The 18,643-nt window shown below is 39.6% G+C and overlaps 1 protein-coding gene across 1 annotated transcript in view; it reads left to right on the top strand.

The window, feature by feature from the left end:
• The window catches only part of CDH8 (cadherin 8), a 239,341-nt gene that overhangs the window by 84,069 nt on the left and 136,629 nt on the right, over positions 1-18,643 (top strand). The window contains exons 5-6 of the mRNA XM_047791312.1: positions 1,343-1,530; positions 4,724-4,977. Of these exons, the coding sequence (XP_047647268.1) occupies positions 1,343-1,530; positions 4,724-4,977 (442 nt within the window). The remainder of the gene's footprint in view (positions 1-1,342; positions 1,531-4,723; positions 4,978-18,643) is intronic.

Below are 18,643 nucleotides of genomic sequence, written 5' to 3'. Positions count from 1 at the left end.
GGGACTCAGTGATTGAGTTCAAACTAGAATTAGGTGATGTTCTCTAGATTTAATTTTTCCTTTGGGGCTTGTGGTTCATTGAGTGTTTATATTTTCCTTGTTCTTATTGCAGTGAGACTAAAACTTCCTGGTTGTCTGGGTTTGGGTTCCCCAGAAACAGGTACTGAGACAAGAATTTGTTTATCAGTAGGAGATGATCCCAAGAAATGCCACTAGGGAAGTGAGAATGCGAGAGAGAGAAAGCCAATGATCTACATTCTCAGGCCAGTTAGCACTTTGGGCAACTGGTGCTTCATCCCACTGGGGAAACTCTGGAACACTGTAAATAAGCAACAGAAGAGAACTAGCTTAGTGTTATCCTACCAGAAAGGGGAGGAGCTTGGGATTTTATGTACTAAGTTGTCTTTGTCGGCTGCTTCTCTGGGGTTATTAATTTTCTGTTGGGTCTAGCTTGACAAGCAGTGGGCAAAATGGCTTCTGAAAGCCAGAGGAAACCCTCAGGCAAAGAAATGCAGGAATTGGCAGTTGAATGTAGGGCAGGTGTGACTGGAAGGGGTCATGGCCAGAGGTCATGGGGTTCGGGTACCTACGGCATCCCCTACACCAATGAAAATGGGTGGCGCCGATACAACAGCCAAAATGATTTGGATAAAGATGGGACGAATGGCACTAATTGGGCACGTTTTCCTGCCCCCAAAGGAAAAGGAACATACATTGTAATTGTATTTTGCCTAGAGAGTTTGGAAGGTAGGATTTTTGGTCTTCAGAGCAAGGAGGACTTTAGTAACAAGAGTGTTTCATGTGTCTGAACAGCTTGCTGCAGGGCACAGCAGAAGCTTGGTAATTGGATTTTATCAAAAATGGTCTACAAGTCTGTAAATATAAAGGTAACTTCAAAAGTGACTTTCAGCGTGTTACACCTTGCATCTATCTGTGCTGAAATTAGCTTAATATTTTATGTTGGGCAACAATGAATATCCCCAAGGGCAGCCAATGTGATTATACAGCAAATTGGAGAGAACATTCACACAGACTCACTAATATCCTGATATAACTCTGCTCCAAATATATACTTGGTAAACATATGGTTGAATAAGTCCCATAACTCAGAAGAGTTTCAAAGAGAGATCGGTACTTCCTCTGGGAACGATTTGTCTCTGACTCATTTAAAAGATTGTACATTCCACAGCGGGAAGGATGTCTTTGTCTTTCCCATCCCTGTATGGGTAGCATCCGTACAGACATACCCAGAACAAAGGCGTGTGCGATACATATTCACCAACTGTGAAGTAACGAATGAACGGAACATGTGCAACGCTCTGTGTTTCTCCTCTCTTCCAAGGTCTGTATCACTTCTCGGTACCAGAAGATGTGGTTCTTGGCACTGCAATAGGGAGGGTGAAGGCCAATGATCAGGATATTGGGGAAAATGCACAGTCATCCTACGACATCATTGATGGAGATGGAACAGCACTCTTTGAAATCACTTCCGATGCCCAGGCCCAGGATGGTATTATACGCCTGAGAAAGGTAAGGTCAGGAAGGTTTTGTTCGTCTTCAGAATGCCTCTCTGGAACTTGAAGTCTGTGGGCGCTGGGTGGACTTCTTGACAGAATCTGAGAGCTGTTGGAGGTTTGCCTTCTTTAGCTGTGAGAAAGTAAGAGTCCTTTTTGCACATCCTCTCTCTTGGCCCCACCTTCCATTTCAGCTCAAGCTCTGGTAAACAGTGACCGTGGTGGTGCCAGCCTCCCATCTCACCCATCATTCCCCTCCTGTCTAGCCTCAGTGTTCTTCCATGAGCTGCAGGAACTTGCTCTGTTCTTATCCAGAGCATCCAGCTATGTAGGCAAGTCAGCACTCCAAGGGCAACCTGCAAGCAATGAAGGACAAAGATGGGTGGACAGTTTCTAGGCTTTGAGAATTTTTTTTCTGGGGCATATTGTCTGTCGTTCTTCAGAGGATTTTCAGGGGAAAGAATGCTCATTAGCCCACAAGGATGGCAAGGTCAATGGGCTTTTAATCCTTTTCTCTGCCTTCCTCTCCCCATTTTTGCACTGCTGCTCCCTGGAATATCTCTGCACAGTGCCTTCAAGGCTGCTAAGCCTTCATTGCAGGCTCTGCTTTTAGGGAACCTCAAAGGCAGCCAAAGCAGACAGCTTCAGTTATTCCAGCTAGTTCCAGCACCAGAAGGATGGGGGCCACCCCACTACCATTAGAACCCCAAACCGTGATCAAATGTGCAAGTGTTGTGGTAAATGCAGCCCACCTTTGGTTTGTTCCTGAGGGTGAGATTACCACTGGAGGAGGAAACATCTCCATAAATAGTACAAACGCTCTATGGCAATCCGACTGCTTTTGCCCCCAACCGTGTGTGTATGTGTGTGTGAGTGCGCACACCCATGTGTCTGTGGTTTGTGTCTGTGTGTGTTCAATGTGAAACATTCTGTGCATTATCCATGTTTATTTCTCATCATGACAACTATGTCTATTTAAAACAATGTGTAGAACACAGTTCACTATTTTACAGACATGAGCATTTGCAAAGAAAATGCCCTTTTATCCTCCTGAGTGTTTTGTTTAACATTGTTCCTCACATGCTTGTCGTGGCGTAGGACACATTAATTTTAAAATAGATTGGTTGATTCATGAATCAGGAGATAGATGGCAGATCACACTCTTGGGAACCCCCAATTTAGCCCTCTGTCTTGCTCAGCATCCCATTGACATGACTCCAAGCTTATTATCTGACTCTTTCTGCCCCCTTTACCCAGGGATCTGCTTCCAGTGCTCATGGTCTTAAAATCCCCCCTTGAAGACGTACTGATAATGAGAACCTGAAATTCTCTGGATATACTTTTATAGACAAAATCACTCTTAAAAATCCATTTTGAGGAAAAAAATGGCTGCATCTATTTTAACTCTGCTCAGTAACAGTACCTTTAAACCTGGATGGAACTTAGTTGCAAAGTATTCAAAACTCATGTTTGAAATAGAGTGCAGTATAATTATATTCGAGTCAATTATTGAATAACCCAGAGCCACATTTTCCTTGGCTAATGATTCCTAATGTCATTTTTATTGTTATTATTAACTGCAATTCTTTGTTACCATAAGGTGCTTTTATAAACTGATGCAATTAGCCGCTTGCTATATTTTTAGTCACTGTTATTCATAAACTTGGAAGCATGTACTTACTACATGTCTTGACACCAAGAAACACATGTGTTTTACTCTGGAGAACAATGTGTAAGGAGTCATTTTACCACACTTCATGGGTCCTCTTTTTTGTCTGATCAAATCCCAAGGACACCGGGATGTATCATTATGTTGGGCTAAGAATTAAGCAGGACACAATCTGTTATATTTAATAATATTTGTGAATAGTTTGAAATTATGAAACTGTTACAGTAAAGGTGATTAGAAAACTGTAAATCCATGGGTGTGTGTGCCTGGTAATTTCAGAATAGATGGGGCATTGGGTATCCACCTTGTTCATTAGAAAATATTTTCCAGAACAAGCTAAGTGTCTTTAGGACAAAATTCAAAAATAAAAATCAGCACACAATTTTGAAATAAGAATACATCTTTAGGCTTGTACAGGAGTTCTGAAAGAGTTCACTAATGCCAGCTTGTGTTCTAGCTTCTTATTTGTTTTTAAATTTGCACTGCAGATTTTAAAGTTCTATTTCTTATAAGAAATTGCAATGCAAACGTAAATTATCTTTTTGAACCTTGACAAAGTACATCTTTGACATCTGAAGTATTATGTGTTGCCCAGAGAATTGAACTGTGAGGGTTCTAATGCAGATGGGCTTCTGATTATTTAGGGGGGCTGTGTTCTTTCAACTACCTCTGTTTACCTAGAGCTTTAAAGTCTGCAGGGCTTTTAAGGAAGGAGGTATTCATAGGTCAGAAATATTTTCAGTAATGGTGCACTGAGGTAATTTCAAATTGCTTTTAAGTGGTTGGTGGAAGACACAGTCAGGCCTAGTTATCTATCTATCTATCTATATATACGGCTCTCTTCTAAATATAAACACAAGTTAGATATGTATCTGCATACATATTTCTTTATGTGCTCACCTGTTTCATAGCACAATAATAGAGACCTTCTAAGAATGCCCTAAAACATAATAAACCTCATTGTGGCCACATGATTAGTAAAGCAGTGATGCTTTGGAAGTGAAATAAGAAAACACTCTTTGTTGGGATTATTGTTAAATTATGCTTCATAATGTCTCCATGGACTAAACAATGATTATTTCTAGTTCTTTTACATTTCACACACCGTTGCAGAAATGATGAAATATTCTTCCCAGATAGAGATTGTGTTCGATGCTGCCTTATCTCCAACCGGCAGAGGCCCGATTAACTGGCTGATTGGTATGCGGGTCATGCCATCACTAGTAAAATTTTATTATGACTCTGAAGTGAAATTTTGATGGCACAATTCATGACTGTGAATATTTTGTGCATTCCAAGTGAAATGAGCAAAACAAAACAAAACAGTAGGAGATGAGATTCACTGAGTTTGTATAATCAACAGATATCAATAAATGCCTGTAAAATTTACAGGTTGAATCTAGGGGAATGGAGAGCAATCCCATTAAGCCTCAGCAATGGGCTTAAATGCACATAACGATCATCCATCAGCATTATACTCATTTGTTCCTGCTGCTGTGGTCATTAGTGAGAAACATTTGTCTTTGTCATTTGTTAACAGCCCCTGGATTTTGAGACCAAAAAATCCTATACGTTGAAGGTAGAAGCAGCCAATGTCCACATTGATCCACGTTTCAGCAGCCGGGGGCCCTTTAAAGACACAGCGACAGTCAAAATTGTTGTCGAAGATGCTGATGAGCCTCCGGTCTTCTCCTCCCCGACTTACCTCCTTGAAGTTCATGAAAATGCTGCTCTAAACTCCGTGATTGGGCAAGTGACCGCACGTGACCCTGACATCACGTCCAGTCCTATAAGGTATTTCTCTTTTCAAAGGAATACTGTCTACAGGGAGGGACAAGCAAACCAGAACATGTAATTATGTGCACATACTGTGCGGCTGCCTGTGAGACTATGCTCACATGACGGAGAAATTTTGGTCGACATATACTCTGTGTGTGTGTGTTTTGTACACACACGTGCCCATACACCTACAAAGAGGTACATACAATGCCCAGAGGCAGGAATATCAAGATGAAGAAAGCTATTTGGCTTTCTGAGAACTCAGTGTAAAAAGCAAGATCACATATTTTGCAGTGCATTTGGGTGGGTCTTTTGTACTATATCATTTGTGCTTCATTGTGCATTTCTTTTTTTCCCTAGCGTTAGGAAAGCATCGATGTTTTTGTTCTTTCTCCTTTGATAATTAGAGTGGATTATGTATAAGAATTTAGAGGCATGGGAGCACTGTCTCGACACATTAAGAGGCCCCTATCTTATTTCTGCGTTTGGTGTTTGGCTTTGGAAATATCTTCTTGTCACTTTATGGGCATTTCTGATAGGTCAGCATATCTGGATTGGTGCCTTTTAGACAAAATCTTTCTCTGCCAAATATCTTCTGTTTCTACTTTCCTTGCTCAGAAATTTTCCTGAGATGAAAAATATAATCCTTTATTAAAATTTTTCTTCCTTTTTTTACAAATGACGTTTAGTTCTCTTTGTTGTTGTTGAACTGTGTATATTTTTTCTCTTTTGCCAGCCACCCAAATGACAATACAGATGCTTAAGCTAAATAGTTATCTTCCAAAAGAACACTGAAAATCTATAACTTGTCCAACCGTCTCCAAGGGTGAAGTGTTGGTTAATGAGGTGTTTGAGGTGGATTTCAAATATTGTCTTAGAAATGTTTGTTGAAAAGAGAAAGAGAGGAAGAGGGAAGGAGGGAGAGAGAGAGAAAACTCTGTCTTGTAGATAGAAAAATACATTTTTAAAGAATTGTCCAGTTAATCTCTGAGTTAGTTGTCGACTTATTCCCAAGTCATTCAGTTTCTAAGCCACAGAGACCTAGGGCAGAGAGCTTTCCAGTTTCTTTATTCAGGGAAGTGAACTTTCTGAAAGTTTTATTTATCCACTTCTTTTTTATGTCTTCAACTCTCTGTACTCACAAGGGTAGTGAAACTATGAGGCTGGAGGTGAAATTCAGCAGCATAGTCAGTGCCCCAAATAATTGGAGTTTGGGCAAAAAAAAAAAAATTCTTTTTCGATCCAGAAAAGTTATTTTTAAACATAAGCCATTTCTAAATACAGGATAATCGAGCATATCTCATAAGGATCCAAAAAATATTTTCCTTAAAAGGGATCTACCTCTAAGAAGGTAAACCTCCCCCAGGGATTTGAGGAGTGGTCCCTCGCCCATTCTCTGTTCTAAAGGAATTCAACCTGCTATAGTCATACAGAATATCCCCTCTTTAGCCAATAGAATTGAATCTCTCTAAGGGCCAAAGATTGAATGCAGGGGCAGGAAGTGTCCAGAGAAATAACTACATGGGCATCTGTTTTCTAACTAACTAGTGAAGTTGTGTAATGGCTTTATGCTGAGATTCTGATGTAAATAGAGACAATGATAGTTGTTGAGTGGATGGATATGAATCGGTCCCATTGTTTTCATGTTATTTCAGCTCTTCTGAAAGAACACAGGACACAGCCATTGCCACTTTTGTCACATCTTCAAGTGTAGGAGAGAATATGAAAACAGGAAACAAGAGAGAGCCTCGCCGGGGAACCCGTTTAGCAATTGATTTGTCAAGATTTGTACTCTTGTCAGCAAAGAACCCACAGGGGGCTCAGAGGTATTCCTAATTGAGGACCCTCAGGAGAAGTGGGGGTTCAGATATCAGGGCAACCCCATAGCATCAGCGAGAACAGACTTCCTGTGCAGAGACATGTTCTTCATTAGCCAGAAGTGAGATTTGAGGAACTTTTCATACTAAAGTGACACTACCCTTAAATTGGCATAACTGGGTAAAAATCCAGTTCATAACCCCACCCATGTTTTTGCACATTTTATAATCTCTCTATTTACTGATGTAAAACTGGGAAATTTACTGATAATGATTCCAACAATCGGCGACAATGATAATCATTGTAATTGATGGTTATTATTATTGCTGTTCTTATTTTTTATTTTGGTCACTGGCATGAAAGGCAGGTGTAGAAGGAGCTTGAGACTGCTTAGCAACAACTGCCCAACTTGGAAGCCTTTTGTTTCCAGGTAAACTAAAGGGGGTTTGGGGGCTTTGTTATGGGAAGAGATGGACAGATAAAGTACCATTTGATGACAGGGACGTAGCTCTAGTTCTGATAGATGTCAGACAAGTACTGGTTCCTTGGCATATGTGGTGTCACCCAAAGAAGGAACGATTACTCTTTCAAATCATTTACAACAGGGTTTTGATATGTTATTCAGAAAGTGAGGCCCACACGATGATGACTGGAGATGGACTGGCCCCGTGGGATGAGATTGTAAGAACCGCCAACTGCATTTTTCAGCATCTGTTCTGTATTTTTGTAGTTGTTCCCCACCCTCCTACCCTGGCCCCCAGTTAGATTGTGGAGAGCAGCTTTTTTCTCTGTGTGCACAATTGGTTAATTTTTGTAGAAAATTAAATTTCCTGACTAGCCAAAGCAGTGCACAGCTCCTTATAAGTCTAGCAGACAGATTTAGAGCCATTTAACCTTTTAATACAGAATGAGAGGACACAGATATTCAGGAAATTACTGAGTTACAAATAGCAAAGCATTATTGTCTTTTTAGGACTGTTTTATTTTATTTGCTAATAAGGCTGTATCCATCTTTTAGGGCAATGTTTACTTTGCCATTCAGCAAGAAATAGGCATTTATTGTGGTATCTGCCATGTTAAAACATGCAGCCATTAATTGGTTCCTCAACTTCACCTAAGACTCAGCTTCTTTGGAAAGCACGTTGCAAAGCTGAAAATATCTTGTATTTTAAAATTCTAACTAACTAAACCTATGTCTGTATCCATAAACATATCTCTACCCATGTCTGTGTAATGCCATCCTGGGCAAACAGACAAAATTCATGGTCTTACCATCTCTTTTCCAGAACATTAATTAAGCATGTACTGTTTTCTTCAATACTGTATGCCTCTCTCATACAGAATACAGTTTTGTAAATTATTTAAAAGATACCCTAGCTTGAAACTGCACCGAGTACGTTTTTGAACCTATCGTAGCTACTTCTCAGTCAGACAGATGGTCTCTGGGATATTCTGAGACTCAGCTTCCTCATCTGTATTTTGGGATAATATCATCTTCCTCAGAAGGTGCCTGAGGTAATTAAATGATTAAATAAAATAAGTGGAGCTATTGACATTACCAGCTAACAAAGCCACCATAAATTTTGTGTCTTAAATGCAAATTAAAAAGCCAGTATTCATTTTATAACATTCTTCTGGTAAAGGTTCCTGACTGTGTGCAGAATTATGTTTTTTATTTAACAGTTTATATGCTAAATAGTCTAAGTAACCTCATTTTGTCTAATGTTTCCTTGCTACTGTGGTAAATATTGTTAGTAACAGGTGGGTGTTTAACATGTGGGAGGGATGTATTAAATGGGTTCATTTCATTCCTTAACACCTCTATGTGATAATATGTGTACTTATTCAGCAGATGAGGAAACCTAAGATAAAAGACTAACTTGCTCAGAATCACACAGTCAAGAGGGAGCCAGTGGTGCACATCTGTTTTCGTGTGCGTTTGTTTTCTGACTGTATAGCGCCTGTTTTCTTTCCCTCTGTCACACCCCCTTTCTCTCCCTCTGATCTCTGTGACTCAGAGTATGTGTCTGCGGGTTGGGATGGTTTAGCAGGACCGATCCTTTTTCACCAAATCTTACTTTATGTGTTCATTTGTTTTTAATTATGTTTTGGATATACGGTGTTATAGTCCCATCTAGTCACCATCCATCATTACACAGCAGACCCCCTTCACCTATTTCACCGTCCCCTTCCCAGCATTCTTCCTTTCTGGTAGTTATTAATCTGTTTTCTGTTATGAGTTTATTTCTGTTTTACTTTGCTTGTTCATTTGTTTGTTTTGTTTTAGATGACACGTATGAGCAAAATCACACAGTATTTGCCTTTCTCTGACTTACTTCTCTAAGTACAGTAGTGCCTTCAAGGTCTGCCTGTGGTTTTACGAATGGCAAGATTTCATTCTTTTTTATGGTTGAGTAGTATTCCGTGTGTGTGTGTGTGTGTGTGTGTGTGTGTGTGTGTCTGTGTGTGTATGACTTTATCCACTCATCCGTCAGCGGACACTTAGGTTGTTTCCATGTCTTGGCTATTATAAACAATGTTCATTGAATTAGCAGGAGCAATTTAGTTGAAATAATAAACTGTCTTTTCTGTAAATTGTCTCATTCAATCTAGGATGCATACCAATAAAGAAAGAGAGTATACCAGGTTGGTGGAATTAAACAGAGTATGGGCGGGGTGTCCCTTGCTCATCAGTCTAGACCCTTTTTATGGGTTTGTTTCTATTGGCTGTGAACCAGTTATATTTAGGGAGGTAAAGAGAGAAACAGTTCAGTGGTATTTGATGAGTTAGACATGGTGCTAATTTTCTCTTATGTGTCATTTCACTTAATTCTCACAAGAGACACCAGTGTAGTGTAGTAGTCAATGTGATTCCAGGTTTATGGAGAAGGAAACAGAGGCTCTGAAAGAATGAGTTTCCTGTGTGTGTTGATAGGGCAGGGATGTGGGCCCCATGTTTAAACTCAGATTTCTTCTTTCCATCAGCCACCACGTGCATACTTTGCTTGGTTCTGCTATTTGGCATGAGGTGTGGGATGATGACAGCTAATGTTTACTGAGCCGAAATTTAGTGACAGATCATCTGAAATGGCGTTATAGGCAGCAAACCATTTATACTTCAGGTAGAAGTTCCCAGCACAGAGTAGGTGTTAAGTATAAGTCAGGGCTTTCATGTGAACCTGCTATGGCCCATTTTTCCTCCTCAATAAATTAATGTCAAGTGTGTATTTGTTGTCACCATGGTGCTGAGACAGCATGCGACTGTTTTTTAGATAGGTGCGTCCTATTTCTTTCGAAGTGGTCACCGTGAGTAAGATGTGAGCTGCTTAAGTTAAAAGTGGGATGATGGCCATTCAGCAGGCAGAGGGTTGACACATGACCATGGTGGCCACAGTGCTTTGTTGTCCTAATTCCTCTCTTGAATGTAAGTGCCCACTCAACACAAGACACTGCTTTTTATTTTCCTACTTGTATTCTGGCATTTTTATAATTCAACACCGTTACCAGGCTTGCTGTTAATGAGCTCTTTCCCTGAAAACACTTCTTATAGTCCTGATGTCCAATGATGCTAAAGTGAAAATATTTCATACTGTAGAGAACCTGGCAATTATTTGGTGAATAAACTGTACATCAATTGATTCTCTCCTCGATCTTGAAATAACTCTCAAAAGACCTAGTCTTCTGTTGTTGTTTTTAATTGTGATAAGAATGTTTTACATGAGATCTGCCCTTTTAACATATTTTTTTTTGAGGGGAGGTTGTGCACCATGTGGAAGTTCCTGGGCCAGGGATTGAACCCTTGTTAACAGCGGTACCCAGAGCCACAGCACTGACACTGCTGGATCCTTAACCCACTGAGCCCTGAGGGAACTCCTTGACAGATTTTGAAGTATATAAAACAGCAGTGTTAACCCTAGGCACAAGGTTGTACAGCATATGCTGAGAACTTACTTGTCTTGCAAAACTGAAATTTTATATCCATTGATTAGCAAATTTCTCATTCTCCCTTTCTCCTAGTCCCTGGCAGCCACCATTCTATTCTTCTGTGATTTTGACTATTTTATTTTATTTTATTTTTTGTCTTTTTTTTTTTTTTTTGTATTTTCTAGGGCTGCACCCACAGCATATAGAGCTTCCCAGGCTAGGGGTCTAAGCGGAGCGACAGCTGCCAGCCTACACCACAGCCACAGCAACATGGGATCCGAGCTGTGTCTTGGACCTACACCACAGCTCACAGCAACGCCCGATCCTTAACCCATTGAGTGAGGCCAGGGATCAAACCCACAACCTCATGGTTCCTAGTCGGATTTGTTAACCACTGAGCTACGATGGGCACTCCAATTTTGACTATTTTATTTGTCTCACATAAGCTGTATATTACCCTGTGACTGGTTTGTTTACTTTGCATAATGTCCTCCAGGTCCATCTATGTTGTCACATATTACAGAGTTTTCTTCTTTTTAAGGCTGAATAATATTCCATTCTATCTCTATAGCACATCTTCATTATCTCTTTATCTGTTGACAGACATTCGGATTGTTCCCGTATATTGACTGTTGTAAATAGTGCTGCAGTGAACACAGCAGTGCTAATATCATTTCAGTTCTTTTGAATAAATGCCCAGAAGTGAGACTGCTGAATTATATGGGAATTCTATTTTAATTTTTAGAGGAACTTTCATACTGTTTTCCTTAGCTACTGCACTGCTTTGCATTCCTGCCAATGGTGTGCAAAGGTCTAGTACAAGGTCTAGGTTTGTTTGTCTGTTTGTTTGCCTCACCTGCATCATGTGGAAATCCCAGGCTGAGGAACCAACCCATGCTACAGCAGTGACCCAAGCTGATGGGGTGACAATGCCCAACCTTTAACCTGCTGAGCCATGAGGGAATACCCAGACTAACTCTTTTTAAAACAGGTAAAACTTGGCCATGGAATTCTTGCACACTCTTAGCCTGTTAAAATGTGATTGTCTCTTCCAAGTCATTTTTCCAAAAAACTCACAATGCCACTAATTCTGCCTATAGTAATTAATAAAGACACATGCATTCGCATGTTCATTGCAGCTCTATTCACAATAGCCAAGACATGGAATCAACCCAAATGTCCATCGACAGGTGATTGGATTAGGAAGATGTGGTATATATACACAATGGAATACTACTCAGCCATAAAAAAGAACAAAATAATGCCAGTTGCAGCAACATGGATGGAACTAGAGACTCTCATACTAAGTGAAGTAAGTCAGAAAGAGAAAGACAAATACCGTATGATATCACTTATATCTGGAATCTAATATACAGCATAAATGAACCTTTCCACAGAAAAGAAACTCATGGACTTGAAGAATAGACTTGTGGTTGCCAAGGGGGAGGGGGAGGGAGTGGGATGGATGGGGTTCTTGGGGTTAATAGATGATGCAGACTATTGCCTTTGGAATGGATTAGCAATGAGATCCTGCTGTATAGCACTGGGAACTATGTCTAGTCACTTGTGATGGAGCATGATAATATGAGAAAAAAGAATGTATACATGTATGTTTAACTGTGTCACCATGCTGTATAGTAGAAAAAAATAAAAGTTAAAAACTCAAAAATTAAATTTTATATTCACTTAGCCACATAGCTATTAATTCATTCATTTACATTACTATATATACATAGTATTTGTGGTGTATATATATGTGTGTGTATGTATGTATGTATATATACCATATATGGCATGGTAAATATGATTGATCTATATCTCTACCTATATCTATGATTTCCCAAGGAATTTTGATAAAGACAAAGCCTCGGCCCTCATGGCCCTTGTTCTATACTATAGGGGCTGGTTGAAGTGCCATGTCAAATTCAGATCTTCCTCATTTATCTAGCTAAACTTTAATGCTATTCAAAAATGTTAAAACTAGATGACAACTTTAGGATCACATAGAGGACGAGTTTTCCTAGTTTTCTAGTGAATTGGAATAGAAGCAACCACATAGATGCTGAAGTAGAAGTATTTCCCTCTCTAGAGAGCCTAATATTAATTTGAAGGGTGGACTATGTGTATATAACTTTCCTCAATTTGATTCCCTCCCTTCTACCTCCCTCCTTCCTCCCTCCCTTCTTTTACTTTGTCTCTCTCGGTAGAAAGAAATGCTTTGGGTAGAAAAAGGCTCCTTTTTCTCCTTAGAGGAATAATAAGTAATATGTGATGCAGGGACTTTAGAATTCTGGGACTAGCAAAATTCAGATAATATTATTTATTAAAGCAGTTAGAGCAACCAGTAGAGCAATTAGAGGCAAAAAAGCTGAAAACTTGTAGATGGAATTTTTGATACTCAAAGTGCACGCAAGGAAATGTTAAAATGGTTTCTTTAGGCATAATAACAAAAGCTAGAATGAAATTAAACAGTGAGAAAGAAACAGTTGGAGTTCAGTGAAATATAATAACTGATTCATAACTAAGGGGTTTATTTCATTATTAGTGGCTTTAAATAGCATCTTCACTTGCAGTTGGCTCAAAATTGTATCTTTCTATAAATTTTCCATACAGAGGCTGCAAACTAATGTTTAGCAAAATATTTTTATAACACAAAGGTGCATTTATGCCCGTTAAGTTTGAAAAATAGATATGCATTGCCTTCTTCCAAGAACAGCCTCTCCCTAACTATGCTCTGAGGAACCTCATTGGAACAAAAGACAGTGCAGTCAGATCAATTTGAACTAAGGTTTCTTCGCACTAGAATTTCACAGGTAAGTTAATAGGCTGAGGAGCTTTGCACTCTTTAGGAAGGAGAGACTTCATCTTTGAACTTTCTGTAGTTTTGCAGAGACTCTGAAGCATCTGATATAAAAGGAGGACACCCAGGCATCTGTGCTGGTCTGAGCTCTAGATTTAATGTATCGAGCTTTGTAGATATCATGATACTCCTGTTTATGTAACAGAATATATGTCTTTATATTACTAGGTAAGTGTGCCCCATTTCCCTAATGTAGAACCTGCCTAGAGGAGGAACTACTTTACCCCTATTACATTAGGCTAAGAGTCATTGAGCTATAGACTTTCTGCTGAATCTGGCCTCCCACGTTTTCTATTGCAACACAGCTACCTTCATTCTTTCATGCCCTAGACCTGCAGAGTGGTGTAGTTGTAAACGAGGCAGTAGGACCTGCAAAGCCTAACATATTCACTTTACAAAAGAGTTTCTGCAGTAGACTGGTCAAGGCTTGGGTTTTCTTCAGTAATTTGAACTGTTGGCTCTCCTGTTATTCTTGCATTTATTCTGTCTTGGAAACGCCCTAAAAATAAGATTTTAAAGATATTTTTAAACCTATAGTAGTCAAAGAAATGCTTTGTATTAGAATCCAGCTGTATATGTTGGGACTGACATGTTTCATGCTTGCCTTAGAACCCTGGGGATGTTCATTCTCGGGGGCCCCGTGACAGTGTGCCCTCGCATTGAGGCTGCCAGGAAAACCTGGCTTTGTTTAGTGTGGCTTTGGGGAAGATCACCATAACTGCCATACAGACTGTGAAGGGACATCCTGAAAAAGACCGAGATGCTTACCCACTTGGAAGGGGGAATGCATTTGTTTTTTTGCATGAATTTTTTAATAATACCCTATTTTTCAGCCTGTCCCTTCCTTTCTCCAGACCTCGGTGATGGCTACAACACAGGGTTTTTAGAATTGAGGCTGGCGATTGCCTTAGCCAAACTCTGGTCTCTGCATTTCAGTGTCTTGGCAAAATCTCTGACTCCAGCAGGATTTCTCAGTTGGAAAGCATGAGGTGGCATGAAATAGAATTTCAGTTGGAATAGACTTGCTGCAGTATGTTCAACAAACTCTAACATGTATTCTCTGATACGAGAGTAGATATTTAACGAGTGATACTAGAAATATTTTGTGGCTCTTTATTCTTGCCTACTTAGTGTTTTAGTACAGTGCCCTTCACAGATATCGCATTTACATTATACATTAACTCTGTGAATTACCCACATTCTTATTCCCATGAAACACATGGTTATAGGTTGTTTTCCCTGGACATAGACGGAGTTTTGAAATACACCCTTTTTTGTTAGAGACCAGGCCCTGTGCCTGGAAGAGGACAGGAGCAGGCTGGACAGGGGAGCCGTCCAACTGCAGTGGAGTCCCAGCAAAGCCTTGGCCTGGCCCAGCGGGCCTCTCTGGAAGGAGTGATGGCCATCAGAGGAGTCCAGTGTCGTGCCGGAATGGTAGGGCCTTTACCCTCTGCTGGCTGAATCTGCAGATAACTTCTGGAGGACCTTTCTGTACATGAGGCAGATTCTAAGGGGCTGGTATCAAGGCTCCCTCCTGACCACTGTTTCTACACCTTATCCCTCGTATCTCCATGGACCTTGCGAATGAGCACACAGGATCTCTCTACTGGGGGAGTAACGTGATGAACTGTGCATAGGTAGTTATCCAGCTCCCACACCCATGTTACACACACTATTGTGTCTTCTCTGAGAAAAGGAAAGATTTGTTCTACATTTTGACGTGTAGACAGCAAAGCAGGAAGTTGATTTAGCTGAAATGTTATCAGCATGGTCCAGTAAACCTGATGCATAATAATTTAAATCTCTCAAATTGCATATATTAGTGAACTATTTTAAAACAAGTGATCTAGGAGTTCTGACTGTGGCTCAGCGGTAGCGAACCCAACTAGGATCCATGAGGATGCAGGTTCAATCCCTGGCCTTGCTCAGTGGGATAAAGGTGTTGCTGTGAGCTGTGGTATAGGTTGCAGATGCAGCTTGGATCCTGCATTGCTAAGGCTGTGGTGGAGGCTGGCATCTGTAGCTCCCATTTGACCCCTAGCCTGGGAACTTCCATATTCCATGGATGTGGCCCTAAAAAGGACCCAAAAATACAAAAACAAAAAACAAACAAACAAACAAAAAAATGATCTAGGGTAGTAAAAATCACATAAGAAGTTTGAAGGAAGGAAAACAAATTGGAAAGTGCTGGTCCGGCATTTTTATTTTTATTTTTATTTATTTTTAATTTTTTAATTTTTTTTGCTTTTTTTTTTAGGCCCGCATCCACGGCATATGGAGGTTCTCAGGCTAGGGGTCTAATCAGAGCTACAGCTCCTGGCCTTTACCACAGCTACAGCAATGGAAGATCCAAGCCGTGTCTGCGAACTACACCACAGCTCACGGCAACGCCACATCCTTAACCCACTGAGAGAGGCCAGGGATGGCACCCGCAACCTCATGTTTCCTAGTAGGATTTGTATCCACTGCACCATGATGGGAACTCCATGGTATGGCATTTTTTAAAATTTTTGAGTTTTTGTTTTTTTTTCTTTTTCCCTGATTGGTTAAGTCTCTGTTCCCTCTAGGGGACAAAACTCAATAATAATGTTTATATTCTGAGAGAAACAAAGATGCTTGTATAGGCTGAACAGTGTTATCTAACGTTATTATACTCATAAGGCAAAATAAATCCCCTGTTTTGCATCCCAACAAAGGGAGATTGACACTCTTATCTGATGTTCAAATATTTATGGAGTCATTTCAACCAAGCCTTTATTTTTCCTTATATTCCTACATTCTAATTTGACACAATGTATTGTACAACCTTGCTTTTGACAAAGGACAATCAGATTTGACTTAATGTTGCAGAGGAAAACATAATATTGCATATTTTAAGAAGAGAGCGTGTTAAAAAAAAAAGGAGAAATGCCATTTCCATCTATCTCCCAAATGTTTATTAGCTCTCTCCTGTATGTTTCAAGTCAGTTTGCTGGGGAGTGGAATAGACGAAGTTGAAGTGTTTTTCAAATAGGCTTCAGAATACAAGTCAAGTTTGGGATGGTCAGCTGAGGTATGTCACTTCATGGTAAATGTGGAGAAAGTTTATGGAAGTCTTAAGGAGGTTTAGAATTATGGGAGATATATTTAATGGTGTGAAGGACAGCAAACGATCTTCAAGGTCTTTTAAAACCAAGGATCTGAAATTGAGCGGAACAGGCTTGGGAAAGGGAGCAGAGCCCAGGGTGTGGAGAATTTGGAGGGCGGGATCTGTTCACTAGCCAAAGAGGAAGTATATCTAGGTCACCGTTATTAAACATCAAGGATGTGATAGTGGGCTTTGCACATGCTTGAATGTATAAGACTAGATTAGACCCTGTGGGTAGGCATTACGTTTAGGGGTGAGCATTTTTGTATAAAATACTTTTGTCTCCCTAGAAAGATTATTATTCCTTTTGAATTTTTTTTTTTTCCCAATTACATCTGGAAAGGAATGATGGGTTGCTCATCTGTCAGATATTCCCTCTCACCACACCTAGTCTGGCCCTTTAATTTTATTGTTCCCTAAACAAACCCGAACTCTCAAGATTTTCTCCATGCATTCCTTTCTGCTGAGGGTGCTCTCCCAACACATTCTACCTGGGAAAATTCGACTCATTTTTCCTGTCCCCATACAGATGCTGCATCCTCTAGGTGTCTTCTCTGACTACCCGTCCTCTTTCCCAGGCACATCTGGAGATCCTTACCCACTGCAATGTAAACCTTACTGTATTGCAGAGTTTGCCACATTTCATTATATGTAATGAGAGAGTCACAACCAGTGTGTCTGAGAGAAGGGCTTTGTTCAAGCATTTAACATCATATTTGACCCAAAGAATCAGTCACTTTATTGAAATTAAATACAAATTAAAATTTTCCATCTGACCTCTTGACAGTGTGTAACACTGTGTTGTATTTTTCTGCATTTTTGCTGTCATATCATATTTAGAATTCTCAGTTATGAAAGATTATCTCCGAAGATATTATGTAAATATTAAAGAATCATGAATCAAACTTTATCCGAGATTCATTGTAAAAAAAATCCATTTGGGTTGTGTAGCTGCAGAAATTTACACATGAGATGGTGGCATTATGGTGTTGTCTTTTCAAGGCATAAGTGGCACAAATGATAAAACAGAACAGATATTTAGAAAATGGGATTTGTTGAACCAACAGATTTGGAATCTGAGATTTCTTGACCCTAAATAAATAAAGGTCTCTGAGGATGATTGTAGTGGGTGAATCTGCTTCATCCTTCTGGAGAAAACAGCACATCAAAATACAACCACATTATGTGTCTCTCCACATGGACACCAAATACTAGAATCTTTCAAATATTTTGTTTTCTTATTTTAAAAACCTAGATATTTGGCAGAATGTCTTCTAGAAATAATGATAAATTCTCAGTGTAAAACCATTTCTAAAATGCAAAAGGGGATGTATAGTACATTATCTCCTTTGGGATTTACCTTAAACTTTAAAAGAAAGCAACCATATTGCTCTCATTTTTCAGATGAAGAAACTGAGGATAGATATATAAGTTGGATTAGCAGAAAAGGTAAGAATAAAAAGGTCTTTCTCTGGAAAAATTATCAGGTACTTAACAATTTTCTATCAGAAAGCATGTTGTTCAGAATAACTTATTAAGAGAAACATTTATCGTCATCTGATTATCAAGACAATCAGTGTTGCTGCCTATATGCACGCCAGACTTTTTTTCTGTACTTTCTCATATGGCACTGAAGTCATTGGGAGTGAAACAGAAGTATCCTCGACATTGGGAGCTTGGTTCTGTACATCCTTAAAATGTTCCTGATAGTATCAGAATCTGGTATTCTGTATTACAAACAACAAATTCAGCAGGAAGCAGAGGGTCTCTGTAGGTGTGTGGGAGTGAGATTGGGAGGCAGACGATGCTTTAAATGAATGAATGTGTATGTACATATAATATTTATGTATTGACAAAAAAACCTGCCTTATACACACACACGAGGTACGATTTTATGCCAAATACTGGTATGAAATGTAGGCAGTTGAGCTGTGTTAATTGAGTAAACATAT

The sequence above is a fragment of the Phacochoerus africanus genome, chromosome 8 (genome assembly GCF_016906955.1).
Source record: "Phacochoerus africanus isolate WHEZ1 chromosome 8, ROS_Pafr_v1, whole genome shotgun sequence".
In the NCBI taxonomy this organism is placed as follows: Eukaryota; Metazoa; Chordata; class Mammalia; order Artiodactyla; family Suidae; genus Phacochoerus; species Phacochoerus africanus.
This window is presented reverse-complemented; position numbering and strand designations above follow the sequence as displayed.